The 17003-nt window shown below is 45.2% G+C and overlaps 1 protein-coding gene across 7 annotated transcripts in view; it reads left to right on the top strand.

Annotated features, from left to right (window-relative positions):
* Positions 1 to 17003, top strand: part of Mylk (myosin light chain kinase) — a 257786-nt gene that overhangs the window by 202706 nt on the left and 38077 nt on the right. For all 7 annotated transcript variants that reach the window (XM_074073297.1, XM_074073298.1, XM_074073299.1 and 4 more), the window contains 4 exons: positions 5301 to 5351; positions 6051 to 6178; positions 8186 to 8339; positions 15273 to 15575. In XM_074073297.1, the coding sequence (XP_073929398.1) occupies positions 5301 to 5351; positions 6051 to 6178; positions 8186 to 8339; positions 15273 to 15575 (636 nt within the window). The remainder of the gene's footprint in view (positions 1 to 5300; positions 5352 to 6050; positions 6179 to 8185; positions 8340 to 15272; positions 15576 to 17003) is intronic.

The following is a 17003-nucleotide window of genomic DNA, read 5'->3' as shown; positions in this document are numbered from 1 at the left end:
TCCCACCACCCCACCCTGCAGGAGCTCAGCCACAGCTACATCAGTCTATCAGGGCTGCCATAGCAAAGTGTCTCAGATTCAGTGACTTAAACACAGAAATTTATTTTCTCACAGTTCTGGAGGCCAGAAATCTAAGATCAGGGTCTCTGCCCTTGGCTTGTAGATGGCAGACTTCTCCTTGGACTTCCTCTTTATATGGCCTACCATCTGTGTGTGTACATGTCTGGTCAGTTGTTTTCTCTCTCTCTCTCTCTCTCTCTCCCTCCCTCCCTCCCTCCCTCCCTCTTAATCTCTTCTTATAAGAGGACTATCACATTGGATAAGAGCCCACCTAATGGCCCATTTTAATATAATCTCCTCTTCAAAAGCCCTGTCTCCCAATGCAGCCACCTTCTTTTTTTTTTAATTTTTATTGTACTCATATGTGCATACAATGTTTGGATAATTTCTCCCCCCTTCCCCCCACCCCCTCCCTTTACCCCCACCCCACTCCCTCCCTTACCCCCCCTTACCCCTCACTATCCGGCAGACACTATTTTGCCCTTATCTCTAATTTTGTTAAAGAGAGAGTATAAGCAATAATAGGAAGGACCAAGGGTTTTTGCTAGTTGATTTACAACTGAGGCCAATAGGAAAAGGGGAATAGGTACTAGAGAAAAGGTTAGATCAAAAAGAATTAACCTAGAAGGTAACACCCACACACAGGAAATCAATGTGAGTCAACTCCCTGTATAGCTATCCTTATCTCAACCAGCAAAAACCCTTGTTCCTTCCTATTATTGCTTATACTCTCTCTACAACAAAATTAGAAATAAGGGCAAGATAGTTTCTGCTGGGTATTGGGGGGGAGAGGGAGGGGGCGGAGTGGGTGGTAAGGGAGGGGGTGGGGGCAGAAGGGAGAAATGACCCAAGCCTTGTATGCACATATGAATAATAAAAGAAAAAGGAAAAAAAATAAAGTATCTGCTTTAGTTTCTCTGCGTTGAGGGCAACAAATGCTATCTAGTTTTTTAGGTGTCTTACCTATCCTCACACCTCCCTTGTGTGCTCTTGCTTTATCGTGTGATCAAAGTCCAATCCCATTGTTGTGTTTGCCCTTGATCTAATGTCCACATATGAGGGAGAACATATGATTTTTGGTCTTTTGGGCCAGGCTAACCTCACTCAGAATGATGTTCTCCAATTCCATCCATTTACCTGCGAATGATAACATTTCGTTCTTCATGTGCAGCCACCTTCTGAGGAACTGTGGGTTAGGACTTTAGCACATGAATCTGAGGGAACACCATTCACCATGTTTAGCTTTCTCATGCTATTTTCTCCAGCATCCATATGTTCTCCATTCTGCTCCACAAAGTCCTGGCCATCTGCCTCCAACCTCACTTTCTTCTCTCTCACCTCAACAGAATCCTTAGCTTGACACTTCTTCATTCTATTTCTCTTTGTCCTTTCACCTCCAGAATTCTTGACTGACTAGCTTCCCCCTCCCCAATACACACACCATTTCCTTAAGCATCTCCTCTGGAGTGACTTCTGAACCTCGTCTTTGCAACACCACCCATTACTCTGTGCTGGTCACAACTGGAGCTCTTCCCAACATTCATACTTCACCATTGCTCAACGTGACTCTCCAGGGCCTTCCACAGTCCTCTCCCTTCACCCAGTTCCTCTCTGGGGCATTACCTGGGATCAGCCCTAGCTCCTTCTCATATTTCATTGCCTTCTTTTCCCCAAAGCACTGACCCATCCTCTTAGCTCCCATTCTAATTGCAGGTTGAGTCTAAAATTTTTCCCTTCCTTTCTCCACCAGCCTCTCTCTAGAACTCTGATCCTGGGCTTGTAGCCTGCAAACAGATCAATTCTGTCATCCACCAAATTCATCTAAGTCAAACTGCTCATCATTTACTCCCACGTTTTCCCGTGTATCTAAACAAGAAACTTCAAAGTAACCTTTGTGCCTCCTTCTTGTTTAGCCCCCTAAATTCTTTTTAACTTTTCTTCTGTCTCTCATTTGTATCATTTTTTCTGCACGAATCTTGATCAGTGCCTTCTAAGATATTGCAAGATTTTAATAGGATATCCTTGTCCCCCAGCAGTTGGGAAGACCTGGTAGGAACCTCAAGACCAGTCTGACAGCTATTTGTGGGAGGACTTCCTATTCACTCAGGACAAAGGCCTAGCTCTAAGCTCAATATTCAAGACCAGCATGTCCAGTATAACTTTTTATGGCATTAATGTTCTATTCTGCACTATGTGATAACAGCTAACCACGTGTGACTATTAAGAACTTAAAATGTGACTAGTAGCAAGAAGGAACCGAATGTTACTACTCTCTGATATCAACCTGTGCTCTGGCCATCCTCCACCAATCACCACCCTCCTTTCAATTCTGTACCTTGTCTACTGCTGACCCAGGGCTCCTCTCCCTTCTCTCAGTCTGTCTTTCTAGGCGTCAGGTCCCATGCCCACTACTGAGCCTTCTGACCATGTCTTCCACTTATCTTTTGCTTTTGAACAACTGCATCTTATTGACTGATAACACATCTTATTTTTTTCTAACTTTCTATGCTTACTTTGAAGTAATTTCAGACTTACAGAAAATTGCAAAATTAATACAAATAATTCTTATGTCTTCTTCATCCAGATTCCTGATATTAATAGTTTACTGTTTTTTTTGTATGGTCTTTTGCCACATAAACTCCCCACTTTTTTTGTGGTGCTGGGGATCAAACCCAACTGCCTCCCCAACCCTTCTTTCCTTCCCTTTCTCTCCATCTCTCCTTTCTCTCTCTCTCTCTCTCTCTCTCTCTCTCTCTCTCTCTCTCTCTCCCTCACCTCTCTCTCTCTCTCTCTCTTTCTCTACACACACACACACACACACGTGTTGTATGTATGTACATATATATTATGTTTTATTAGCAATTTGAAAGCTGCACCCATAAACCCTCTAAATACTTGTGTTCATTTTTCCTAAAAACAAAAATAGTTTCCTATAAAGCCAGAGTTTAATAATCAAAATGGGAAGTTAACACTGATATAATACTATCATCTTATCTGTTGAACATATGAAATGTTTTTATGGCAAAAGGGGGATGAAAGCCTCTCCTGTGGGCCGCACACCCTAACGTGTAGGGCCTTGATGAGAAGCCCTGAGCTCTTACATTTGTTCAGTTTTCTCCTTGGTACCCAGGCTTATAGTGTGTACCAGTTGGCATTTGCCTAGCACACCATAGACACAGGCCCTCAGTAAGTTTTGAAGATGGACAGAGGAATCACAAATGGCAATGAGCCAGAGTGGACTTGGCTTAGCCATGTGGCCATAGCTTCTGTCCAGGTCCCCTGCTTTCAGCAGTCCTCTGGGGGCAGTCAGCTGGTGGCAGTGCTCTTCCCTCTGTAGAAATGTACAACATATCGTTCACAAAGTTAGCCAACCTGCCTGTGGTCATAGAGCAACTCCATAGCCAAGTGGGGGCATGGTGCTGCTCTCCCGTAGTCTATAGTAAGTGAGTAATCGCCAGGGTTAACCCACTTGTTCTTTCATAAGTAGTTATTGAGTACCTTCTGTGTGCCAGGCATATTGAGTCTATAGCAGTGAACAACAACAAAGAAAACCCTGCTCTCAAGATCTAACACTTTAGTGGAAGGGAAGGGATAGACAATAAATAAACAAGTATATAGTTTGTCATCTTTGATAAGTGCCTGGGGGATAACAAATCAGGGTAAGGGTGACAAGGAGTGCTCGAAACAGAAACTGTGTTTGTAGAGGGAAGTTAGGGAAGATCTCATTAGTGAAGTGGCTTTTTCCTTTCTCTTTTTTTTTATTAGCATGTTATAGTTGTACAGAGGGTACATTGTGACATTTACAAAAGTGCTTATCATATATCTTAGTTAGATTCATCCTTTCCGTCTGTGTCTCTCTCTCTCTCTCTCTCTCTCTCCAGTACTGGGGTTTGAACTCTGGACCTTGTGCTTATTCGGCAGGTACTCTACCCGCTGAGCCACACTCCCAGACCAAGTCAATTTTTATGTTGTTTTTTTTTCCCCCTCAGTACTGGGGGATTGAACTTGAGGCCTTGTGCCTGCTAGGAAGGTGCTTTATCACTCAAATCACACCTCCAACTCCCATTTTTTGTATTAAGGTATAATTTCCCTGTGATAGTTCTATGAGTCTCGACGAACTCCTGTAATCTTTTAATGACTATCCCAATCAAGATACAGTTCCATTACTAACACACTTCCTTGTGTCCCTTGGTGGTCAAGCGCTACAACACACACACACCCACAAACCTCTGACAGCCACTTTCTTCTCTCTTACCTCAACAGAATCCTTAGCTGTTTTCTGTCCTTATAGTTTTGTCTTTTCTAGAATGTCATATAAATAGAATTATATAGTATGTAGCCTTTTGAATTCAGCTTCTTTTAACTAAAGAGAAAGAGAAATTGTGGTTCATCTATGTTGCATATACCCATGGCTTGTTCCTTTTTATTGATGAGAAGTTCTTAATTGTAACAGCATAACATAGTTTATCCATTCTCCAGCTGTGGGGGGCATTGTGGTAGCTTCTAGTTTGGGGCAGTTACATATATAAACCACTATAAACATTTATTTCCAGGTATTTGTGTGCATGTAGGTTTTCCTTTCTCTTGTATAAATAGGCTAGATGAGTTTTGAGCAAAGCCCTGAAAACTATGAAATCAAGCCATGAAGACATATGTGAATATATCTGCATATTGTTATTTATCCAAATCAATAGATTTGTGCCGTGAAACATTTCTATTTGAGTCATTTTTCTTGTTTGAGTTATTTGGAGAAAATAGAGGAGGAAAGGAGGCTGTATCCATTCATTGATCCATTCAGTTAATGTTTTTTAAAAAGCAGATGTCACCGGTGGATAGTCTGTGACCCAAAGGAAGACTTGAGACCCTTGGATCTTCACCAAAGGCTAATTTTAGTTGGTTTATCTGACATAATTTCCTTTCTGAGTTTCCTGAAAGTTAGGGTAAGAGAGTAGTGCGTTTGAGGTTATCATCTGTGAATAGGACGATGGGAGCTTCAGAATTTTTTTTATCTCATTGAAGGCTCTAGGGACCCCTGAAAAGGATCCTGAGAACTGATATTCATTCAATCATGAGGTTGTGTACATGAGACAGCAAAAAGAACCGTGGAAAGACGTACTCAAATGAGGGCTGCCCCTGGATGAGTGGCCAAGTGTCAAGACAGCATCCTCCGAGGATTCAGGATATTTGTGGGAAAGAAAAAAAAACAGACAGAAAATAACTTGTGAACTTCTCTGTTTCAGGTGATGCGACTGTGAAAAAGAAACCTGCTCCCAAGACTCCTCCGAAGACAGGTAATTAATTACTCACAGTTCCACCTGCCCTAGGGAGTCACCTGCCCTAGAGGCTCTTCATTTACCCTGCCAGCTGACCATGTGGTCAGAAGACCCTTCCCCAGTTCAAGTTCTGCCTCTGTCAGCCCATATCTGCTCCTCAAGTGAACCACTGCCCAGCCCATGCCTCATTTACATCCACCTCTGCATCCTTCCTCTGCCCCCACCTGCATACATACGTGGCAGCTTTTCTGTCCCATCTGCATAATTCTGACCTACCCTCTGTCCTCTGTTCTGCCCCTTGGGTGGCTAATCCACTCCATGCTGCCTCTGTTCCCTGCTCTGTATGTCCTGTTCTATTGAGCCTATCAACCAGAGTGACAGAAAGCTTAGAAGGCAAGGTAGTACTGAATTAATAAATGAGATAGGACATGTGTTTAAACAATTAGGGTGAGACACGAATTCCATCGTAACCAATAAGTGCAGAATCATGCCATTTAAATTGTGTAGGTCACTTCTGAGGAAATCTGAATAGAGGTGAACATGTTTAGGAGGTATCCAAGCTCAGATGTTCTAGAGCAGGGACCAGCATCCCTAGTCTTACCCTGAAGGTTCCAGAAGGCAAGAGAGTAACCAACAGACCAACATAGACAGAGGTATCAGTAAGATTAGAATGACCGAGTCCCCCTCCTTGCTCATTTTCTACCTGTGCCCTCCTAGCTATGCCCCCTCAAATCATCCAGTTTCCTGAGGACCAGAAGGTACGTGCAGGAGAGCCTGTGGAGCTGTTTGGGAAAGTGACTGGTACCCAGCCCATCACCTGTACCTGGATGAAGTTCCGAAAACAGGTCAGTAATAGGAGGTGGTCCAAGGACAACCCACAGCCCCTGGGGATGAGAAAAGCCATAATGCGCATAGCATTACTCGTCATTTTAGAAATGGGAAAGACTGCCAGGAGTGCTGGCACATGCTTATAATCCCAGCACAAAGGAGAATGAGGCAGGAAGATTACAAGTTCAAGGACAGCTTGGGCAACTTAGTGAGATCCTGCCAAAATAAAATAAAATAAAAAGGACTGGGGATATAGCTCAGTAGTAGAGCACTTGCATGAGGAGAGAAGTTGGGGGAGACTCTACAAAAGGAAAGAAAGAAATGAGAGGGACCCATTTTCCACCCACCAAACCCGAGTCAATCAGTAAAACTACTCATGAGCCCACCTAATTATGATATCTGCCTAGAATCCTGTTCAAATTCAGTAACATCAAAGCCCTCAGATGATTTCTCAGGCAACATTAGCTTTCTGAGATTTGGGCCAGCCTGCTGATTCCTGTCTGTGATAATAGTTTAAACTTACCACATGCTAAAAGGATCAAAGTGAAACTGAGTGTTTGCGTAGATAAATTATAAATTACATAGAATTTTGACTGACTGGCCCGTAAGTCTATCTATGATTTATAATAATAGTTCCTTTGGGAAAGTATTTCAATTTGCAAAGAACCAGGTTTTAGAGAAATTTGGCAGCCCAGCAATTTCTCCGCTCCCATGTCAGTAGTATGTGCTTGTATGTGTGATCAGCCCCCCAGAATTGTGGGCTGGCTCTGCATCAGGAACCCTGTGGAAGGTGTGAAGATTTATTCTGAGCTCTCACTTGCTCTGATTCCATGCCATTCAAATTGTCTCAGGCCCAGAGATGAGCCACTAGTACCAGACAGGAAAGTGGACTTGGTCTCAAAGATGGAAAGAAGCTGGCCTTTGACATCCCAGTTGAATGCTACCTTGCTCTCATCAGCTCCCTCCCTGCCTGTCCCAGATTGTCTAAACAAGATGGAGCCTCATCCCTTTTCAGAGACATCTAGCCAAGTCCCAGCTCTAGCCATCAAAACTTTCTACAATGATGGGAACTTCTGTATCTGTGCTAAACAATATGGTAGCCACTAGCCCTGCATGGCTACTGAGTACATGAAGTGTGGCTACTGCAACTGAGAAACAAATGTTTAGTTTTAATTAATTAAAAATTGTTTAACACATTTTTGAGATACAGTTTTTGTTTAGATATAATTCATATACCATAAAACTCTTTTAAAGTGTACAAATCAGTTGCTTTATTAGATTAGCAAGCTCAAATAAACCTCATCATTACCTAATTCCCCAACCCAGAAAGAAACTCCAGCCCCATTAGCAATCATTCTGTCCCTTCCTCCAGCCTCCGACACTCCTAACCTATGCTCTGTCTCTATGGATCTTCCTATCCTGAACATTTCAGATTAATGGAATCAGACAACATGTCATATTTTGTGTCAGGATTTTTTTTTGTACTTAGGATAGCATTTTTAGGGTTCATCCATACTGTAGCATGAATTAGCACTCCACTCCTTTTTATGGATGAATAATATTCCATTGTCTGGGTATAGCAAATTTTGTTTATCCTTTGTCAGTTGATGGACATTTGTTTCTACTTAGTTAGAATTTCAGACGCCACACTAACACCTCAGAGGGGGTTAGAATCACTGGGGTTGGCTTTGCAAATGGCTGCTCAGGTATGTTCTCCTGTCATCCCAGCTCAGAGTGGTGATGGGAGACTGGGCCACTCCTAAACCATGTGCTGGCAGCAAGTGCTGAGATAGTTCATCTACCCTGCCCTGCCTATTCCAGATCTGGATACCCTCGGCAGGCAGGGGAGGTGAGGGTGGGGGTTAGTTCTGGAGGTTGTGGAGAAGGGGCTGTAAGAGGAAGTTCAGAGTCCAGAAAAGACAGAACCTCCCATGGCTGACCAGATGCATCCCTCAAAATAGGAGCAAGGGAGGAGGCCCTACGCTGATCTGAGTCTCCAGTGTCCATTCCCTCTCTGCCCACAGATCCAGGAAAGTGAGCACATCAAGGTGGAGAACAGCGAGAGTGGCAGCAAGCTCACCATCCTGGCCGCGCGCCAGGAGCACTGTGGCTGCTACACATTGCTGGTGGAGAATAAGCTGGGCAACAGGCAGGCCCAGGTCAACCTCACTGTTGTGGGTAAGTCTGGGGACCTGGTGAATGAAGGTAGGGGGCTAGGGAAGGCAGGATGCCTGAACCCCAGGACCTCATTGCCTTCATGACCTTTCTCTCTGCCCACAGCCTTCTGTTCCCCCAGCCTTCCCTCTCCCTCATTCTCATGACACATCTGCCCTTCAAATTGGTACTGAACTCAGAACTTGCCTCCACTGCCCACCCCCAGCACCTTTCTCTTCCTGAACCGCCTCCTGGTGTTTCTGCCTTTCTGGGCCCCTCCACTCCAAACCTCTCCTGCTGCACCTTTAACTCCTCCTCCATCATGTCCACACCCACTCCATTCCTCCTGCAAATCCCCACCCAGAATCATTGCCACCTTCACACCTCACTGCTTCCATGCCTAATTTGAGGGCACGGCAGCAAGATCACATCCACTTGCAGGCCCAGGGCCAGGCTCTACTGACCTCCAGATCTTTGTCCTTGTCTCTGGTCAGTACTGTTTCCCAAGTCCCCCCACCCTGCAGGCCTTGGCCTTTAGCTTCTCTGAGAAATATAAGACATCAGCATGACTTTGCTTAATTAAATGGCCCCCACACCTCCAAGTGTCTGCTGCTTACTCTGGAGGTGACCCACCTTTGTCCTTTGCAAGGGTGCTGCCTTCTGTGCTGTGGATCCCAGACTCTTGGGGCTCCACTGTCCCCTTTCTCTCTCATTTTCAACCTCTCTTCTGCTGGCTCCTGCCAGCAGCCCACAAATGTTGCCATCTTAGTCAAATGTACAGGCACTTGTTTTCCTATAGGGCTCTCACTTTCTGTCCCCAACCCCTGGCACTCTACAGATACCTGTGCCTTACCTCCATATCCCATGTTCTGCTGGGACTACTCTTCTGAGGTCATTGTGTCCTCCTAATTCTAATTCCTTCCCTTTTCCTTATTTCCAACATCCTAGTACTGAGTTAAGTCCATCTTCAGACTGACTCAGACTCACTGTTCCTCTCTTTCCTAATCACTGTTTTCATGCCCTGGTCACTCTCTCCTGAAACATCAAAATTGCTTTCTAACTGGTCTCCCATCATTGGTCATGCTCAGCTACTTCCATCAGTCATGGCTCCCCCTGTGGCAGGTGCTCAGGACAGTAAAGGGACACACAAGTAAAGGAGCAGACAGATGGCTAGTAGAGCGTGTCTTATGCCTCTGTGGGCCCCTGTTCATTAAGCACATGAAAGCTTTTTTGGGGAAGGGGGCAGTACTAGGGTTTGAACTTAGGACCTCATGCTTGCAGTAATCTGCTCTACCCCTTGATCCATGCCCTCGGCCCTTTCTGCTTTAGTTGATTTTTGGATAGGGTCTTGCATTTTTGCCTGGGGTTGGCCTCAGACCTTGATCCTCCTACCTATGCCTCCTGCATAGCTGGATTATAGGCATGGGCCACCATGCCTGGACACATGAATGCTTTTGACCTGGTGTTCATTGACACATGTGTGAGACCTGCATGGGTTTTCAATTTATTCTCAGCTTCAAGCTTATAGAGTACTTTGTGGAAAATTAAGAAAAGGGAACCCTCTGGGCAGAGTGGAAAGGCTACAACCCCAGGCTCAAACCAGGGCTCATGACCTGGCCTTAAGGACCTTCCAGTGGGCCTAAAATTCTCACTTGTGTGCCAGTGTTAACCTCAACTCCTTGCTTGCTTAACTTTCTGTTTGTTTCTGGCACCCATACAGGTAGGCAGGAGGAACACAGGATCTGTTAGAACAGGACTCCTGGCTAGTGTTTAGAACTTCTCCCCCAGGTATCTCTGTGGAAGTTCCTAGGCATGAAGTTGGAAGTGGAAAAGGTGACTCACGGTCTCATAGTTCTGTCAATTTGTGGTCTCAGATCTGATCCCAGTTTCCTTCCTCCACCTTCAGCTTATATCCTCACCTTAGGACTGGGGAGGACATGTGTACTTCCAGCCATATAGAGGAGCAGCCAAGGGCCAATATAATCAAAGTAACAGCATGTCGGGGCAACATAGGAACTGGCTTTCACACATGTGCCTTCCAGATGCACTTGTGGACATGTGAGTGATTGCAGAATGTCCCCAAAAGTGAGCAAGGCCTCAGCTGGGATTCAGATGAAATTGAGATGAGGTTTTTCAGGAGATGTCTACATGCCGGGGAGTTGTTGACATTGGTCCCCCATTTTTCTCACATGGAGACTTGAAAAGCCCTGTATCATTACCCTCCAGGCCCTAAGCAGTTGGGGAAGAGGGAGTCCTTGTCCACCCAGGTGAATAGGAACATTATGAGGACAAAGGTGGGAGACAAGTGAATTGACCAAAGAATTGTGCCCAAAGTAGCTACCAGAACAGGCCATAGGTGCCAGGCCCAGCCAGGCTCCTGGACAGGAAGCACAGCAAAAGCCCTCCAGAGGATGGTGACCAGTCCCCAGGGACCTGGGAGAAAGGATTAGAGAGCAAGCAGTATACCTCAGTGCACATTCCCCCATGGTCACCATTTTTTTCTATTTGCCATCGCTCTTGCCCTCTTTCTCGCCTTGTCTTGCATCTCCACCCATGTGCTATTCTATCTACTTACATTGCCCGCCATTATAGCCCATTTCCCATCTTCCCTCGGTCTTTCTCTGACCCCTTTGGCTCCTTCAATCAGGAGTTTTGAATCTTGGGAGGCCTGTGCACTTAGGTAAGAATGGGCTTCTCATCTATGAAGGGGAAGAGGGACTCTCTTCTCCCTTTCTGTCATTAGTGACTTCCAGGTGCTTATTTCCATAACTGTTCCCAAGAAGTCAGGAACCTTTGGGGGCCTGGTGGTAGTGATGCAGCTTGCTGTGTGTTTAGACACGTTCCTGAATGTATTGATTTGTACCCATATCCTGTCTTAATCAGCAAGCATCAGTTTCTGCTTTTCCTTGGTGTTCTGTGTCATCTGCCCTTGCATGGGTAACTTTGGGCTTAGCAACTTTGAACTGCTCTTCTGGAACCAGCGCCCCCTACCCCCCACCCTGGCCACCCCCATGTGGTGCCACACTCTCCTCCTCCAGCCCAACGGCAGGCTGCAGTTCTGGCCTTTTATGGTTGAGTTTCTTATTCTCTGAGGCCAGTGCTGACAGGGCCATCGGCATGGCTGCCCGCCAGCTGGCAGAAGCGGCATGTTAAATGCCGTCCTGGGAGAGGAATGGAATGGAGCGCAGGGCTTTCTGTCTGCTTCCCCCTCCCAGAGAGCTAAGAATAGAATCACTCAATAAAATGAGGACTCACATTGATGGCCACAGCAAAGTCACTTTCATTCAGAGCCCATGAATTCAGACTTAGTCCCAAATAAACCTGGATTAAGCTGATTTACCTGTGTGTCTCCAGGGACATCTGTGTATTATCTGGTCAGGGTTTATTAAGGACGTGCAAAACGTAAATGAGATAAAACAGGAATTGTTTGGCCTACTCCAGAATGTTTTCAAGTTCTTTAGAAACTTCCATTTACTGGCCAGCTAAATAAGGCCAGTTTAATACAATTCCTACTTGTTAGCAGTAAAATTCTCTTATGACATATTCTTTGAAGAGCTACTTTCTTTTCAGATAATCTATGATCCCTGTTTTTAAAATGATAATAAAGACTGCCCCTTCTCTCAGTCAGTTTAAATGAGTGATGCTTAGCTATTTTAGAGACTAATTATTATTATATTTTAAGAAACAGTGCAGGAATTTGAGATGCTATCTCTTCCCGCGCCTGCGCTTCTGGTCTGCTGCCTGAGGGAGGAGGGTAAAGGGAGGAGCAGCAGATCCAGATGGATTCCTTAATGTCACTCTCCCAGCAGGAGAAATACAGGTCTCTGTATAACTTTAAAGGAGAAAAAACAAAGTAGAAAGAACTCCAAATATCCAATAATCCCCCACTACCATGTGAGCTTGGAATTTGCAAGATTTGTAAGGACAGGAGATTTCCCTTCCTAGTGCTTGGCTCAGTGGCCTAAGAAAGATGCTCTCTTGATCTCATGCTGCCGGATAGCCTGGAAAGTACCAAATGCTGGGATCAGTTCCACCATTTTTAGAATTTCCTTGTGGCTCTACTACTGACTAGATGGGTTTTCTTGGTGAATAAAGTGCTTTAGCCTCTGAGGACCACTGGGAACCCTACTGAATTCCACACCAGTAGGGGGACGTCCAGGCTGGCTTAGGTGAGCCACAGATGGGCTTCACACACAGAAACACCAAGAGGGCAAGGGGCAGCTGTGCTAGTGGGAAACAGATGAGAGTGTCTGACTCCCAGGAATAAGAACATTTGCAGAGCACAAACTCCTGGAGCTGGTGCCATGAGGGACCCTTCCCTTGGAAGGGTTTCCCACTCTGTCAGTCATGTCTCCAGGGAGCCCTCGAGAATTCTGAGGAAACATGGGTTCCTTCCCTCAACACTGAAGCAGTCTCTTCTTTGCCAGGCATTGCCCAGGGTGTCCCTCCCAGGCTGAGTGTGTCTGTTTTTAGCGTGGAGGCTCATGGGAGCACCCTGGTCCCATCCAAGGGTTCTCATCCCTGGCTAGCTCAGCCCTGTTTGGGATCTGTAGGTCTGACAGAACAGAAGGCATCAGGCACAGCCGTGGCTCTACAACAGGTAGGAGGTCCAGTCTCATAGGACTTCAGACTTGGTCTTTCCTGAACTCCCTTATTAGGCACCAAAATCCTTGGAAGTGGCAATATTTCACTTGAAGTTAAGGCCCATTACCCGAATTTTGCATCTTCTCTTGTGCTGCAGGAAGTGAACTACATCATATGTAAGTTAGAGACACCTGTAACAGAATAGATAAAATGGTCCCTCTTCTGCAAAGCTCATCTCTCCAAGTTGTCTGAAGCTGAAGGGAGAGAATCAGTCAGTGGATGAAATCTGCACTTGTATAAACCTCTGTGACTCTACCAGTGTCCAGTTGCAAGTCTTCCTAGTGGTTTGGGGTGAGGGCAGAGACTGTCTTTCATCCCTCTGTAGGCTTTTTTACTTCCTTAGCTGGTCTTGAGAAGATTTGAACCACTTGCCTCTAAGAGAGTTTAGAGTAATAAATGTCTTCGCCAATACCAGAAACCTTTCTAAAAAAGACCAATATATCTTTCAGAACAAACAGTTTTTCTAAGAGAACATATTAAACAATGAACAAAAGTAGTTCCATTGCAAGACGCCTCTAGCTTGGTTGTCAGTGCTAGGAAGTGGGCCTGACGTGGTTCCCGGAATCATTCTCAGGGCAAGAGCCACACTTGGATTGTTGGGGACAGATGGATGTAGGCAGTGTGTTCTGAGCTTGAACGTAGAAGAAGTAGAGCCGGGGGGCGGGGGTGAGAATGAATATGTACATGTATATGTATATCTCTATGAATATGAATATGTATTTGTATACATATATCCTTACATACACACATACACACAGAGACACATGTAGATTGTTCTTCCTTCCCCATGGATCTAGGGTCATTTGTGGGAATTCCCTTTGACCTTCATGCCTGAATGAGGTGGGAGAACAAGAGTCATGTGCTTTACCTGTTTGTGTTGCTTGCAAACCCCCAAAGAGGAAAGTGTACATTAGCACCATTTTCCACGTGGGAAAGACAAACAAATGAACTGATCTCAAATTCTGTAGTGTTCGCATACTTACAAATCCACATAGCATGGCTTTAATTGCTAGTTCGTGAGGTCCATGAACTCAAGCTGTGTTACAGGGATAAAGGATTATCTGAAACTAACATAACTAGCTAGCCAATTGAAACTAGATTAGAAAATAGAAGTTTTGTTCAGATAAGCAACTAACAAAAATCTGCAAAACTCAAAAACCTCACTAAAGTGTTGGTTGCCATGATTTGACCTGAAGTTGGCAGCATTACTGGTCTGAGTCCAGGTCATCTGAATGGGAGGGCAGCCAGCCAAAAGGGCCGCTTCCCATTTGTGTCCTCATCCCCTTTTCTATTCCTTAGTCAAAGATGGCTATGATTTACTATTGTGGTTTGTTTTTGAAATTCTTTACCTCAGAGCATACCAGTCCTGTGAATAGGGTAAAAGAAGTAGGGTAGGGGCTTGGGGTGTAGCTCAGTGGTAGAGCATGTGCTTGGCACGTGCAGCTTGAGGCCCTGGTTCAATCCCCAGCACAAAAAATTAAACAACAAAGAGGTGGGGTAAAAGTGATTGTTTATGTGCTGTAAGGTTAGAAATAAACTCCTACGTTAATGATGTCAGTAGTGACTAGTCAAAGTCAACCACTTTCTAAGAACCTCTCACAACATCCTTGTGTTGTTACACACATTGTTCAGATGAGGAAACTGAGGCACAGAACAGTTAACAGCTACTGAGCAAGGATAGATCTATGTTCAAACCTGAATCTGTCTGGCTTCAGAGCTCAGCCACTGTGCTATCTGGCCCCTCAGTGGTACAGACATTTCCCAAGTTACAGAGAAAGTGGAGGCAAACTCCTAGTTGTGTCACATGTCATTGGCCATGGGCCTGGAGGATGGACACACGCGCACACACACACACACACACACTGAACTCTCTCTCAAAACACATTTTTGATGGGAAATAGTCCACGCCTCTTGAGCAGCTTCCTAGATCTGTTTATTCTGAAAAATATGTTTATGACTTTGGCAAAGTACAGGAAATCATGACTTGTGGACTAGAAAAGTAGGCAAAGACAGAGTTTATTTTGAATAAATAAGGTATATGTGGGGCTTTTTGTACTGGTAGTTTTGTGCATAGCTACACCTGTGATGTTCGGATGAGGGATGAGAGCCAGGACCTGGGCTTGGATTGACTAGGCTTGACAGAGCCAATTCTAGAACATTTTGGGGATAGGGGCATGCGTGGCTCAGTGGTAGAGCGCTTACCTTGATGTGTGAGACCCAGGGTGCAGCCCCAGCACCCTTCCACTACCCAGAAAAGAAGTTTGTTCCTTTCTTATGAAGAATTTGAGTGACATTTTGCTTCTCCATCGCCAGATAAGCCAGATCCCCCAGCTGGCACACCTTGCGCCTCTGATATCCGGAGCTCCTCCCTGACCCTGTCATGGTACGGTTCTTCATATGATGGGGGCAGTGCTGTACAGTCCTACAATGTCGAGATCTGGGACTCAGAGGACAAGACATGGAAGGAACTAGCCACATGCCGCAGCACCTCTTTTAATGTCCAGGACCTACTGCCTGACCGCGAGTATAAATTTCGTGTTCGCGCTGTCAACGTTTATGGAACCAGTGAGCCGAGCCAGGAGTCTGAGCTCACAGTAGTGGGAGAGAAACCTGAAGGTAGGCTTGGTTTCTTCACTGGCTTGAAGTAAATGTGCATGCATATGTAAAACTGTACTGAGAGGACGTCAAGGAATGCCAGAACATCAATGATGACAGAGACAGGGTCTTTGGTGATCTTGATTTCTGAAGTTGTGAACCAATGGGCTGGCTCAGTGGTAGAGTGCTTGTCTAACATGAGGAGGCCCTGGGTTCCATTCCTAGCACTGAAAAGAAAAGAAAAACAAAAAAAGAAGAACCAGTAATTTTGGTACCCCAACACCAGGGGCTAATGGTGTGCTAATCAGGAGCACAGCCCTGGAAGGCAGGCATTCAGGTAGACCTCAGGTTCCTAGCCATCCCTCACCCTCCTCCCTCCTCCTCTTGTACTCAAATGTCTATTTGGTGTTAGGACTCGGGATACAGAGACAGATAAAGAAAGAGCTTAAATCTAGGGGGACAGATGTATAAACAGGTAACTATAATGAGACAAGATACATCTTACTGTAGTGAAATAAAGAGTCAAGGAATACAGCAAAAAGCATGGAGAATTTTGCCACGGAGACTGGAAGGCATCCTAACAGAAGTGTACTCTATCTTAGAAAAGGGACTAGGACTCTGAGACACAGGGAAGATGAAGTCAGGCATTCCATGTAGAATGTGAGCCAATGGGCACATTGAGAGGACACAGCGGATCAAGGGCAGTAAGTGATGGAAATGGATGGCATTTTGAGAAGCCACGGCATATATTGAGCAAGACAGAAGGGAGTAAGTTGAAGAGGGCAGTTTAGGTAAAACTGTGAAGTTCATCCATCAGAGATTTTTGGTCAGGGGATTGAGTAGGAGGGTTGGATTTGTTTTTAGAAGGGGAGGTAGGGAAATGGTAGAGCTTTGCTTCTCAAAGCATGGCTATGAACCAGCAGCCTGGCACCCTGGAGCTTGTTGGGCTGCAGATTCTCAGCCCCAGCCCCCCAGACCTTCAGAAGCTTCATTCTGATGTGATGCACAACTGAGGGAATGCATGAGCACCTGAAGGTTCGAAAAGCCCTGAAGGAGTGGAAGGACTAGAAGGATGAGATTGGAGTCAGGCGGGGATCAGAGGGCCTCTGATCAGAGGAGAGGGATGGGAAGGGCATAAATTAAAGCCCCAGAATGTAGGATGGACCATGTAGGATGATTTTTCAGGCAGAGTTAAGGGGAAAAAACTGGAAGAGTGTAAGATAACTCTCAGTTCCTGGCTTGGGTATCTGGGTGCAAAGTCAAGAGCTAGTTAGAGGGTTATTATTAGGAGTCATTGTCCAAGGCCAGCTTACGTTGAGCACCTGCCATATGCTAATAATATGTTAATTACTTTAGCTGCATAGGCTCACTCAGTCCTAACAAATCAACAAACAGATACTGTTATCACCCTCATCTTTTTTTTTTATTTTTATGTTATTCATATGTGCA

The sequence above is a fragment of the Castor canadensis genome, chromosome 5 (genome assembly GCF_047511655.1).
Source record: "Castor canadensis chromosome 5, mCasCan1.hap1v2, whole genome shotgun sequence".
In the NCBI taxonomy this organism is placed as follows: domain Eukaryota; kingdom Metazoa; phylum Chordata; class Mammalia; order Rodentia; family Castoridae; genus Castor; species Castor canadensis.
This window is presented reverse-complemented; position numbering and strand designations above follow the sequence as displayed.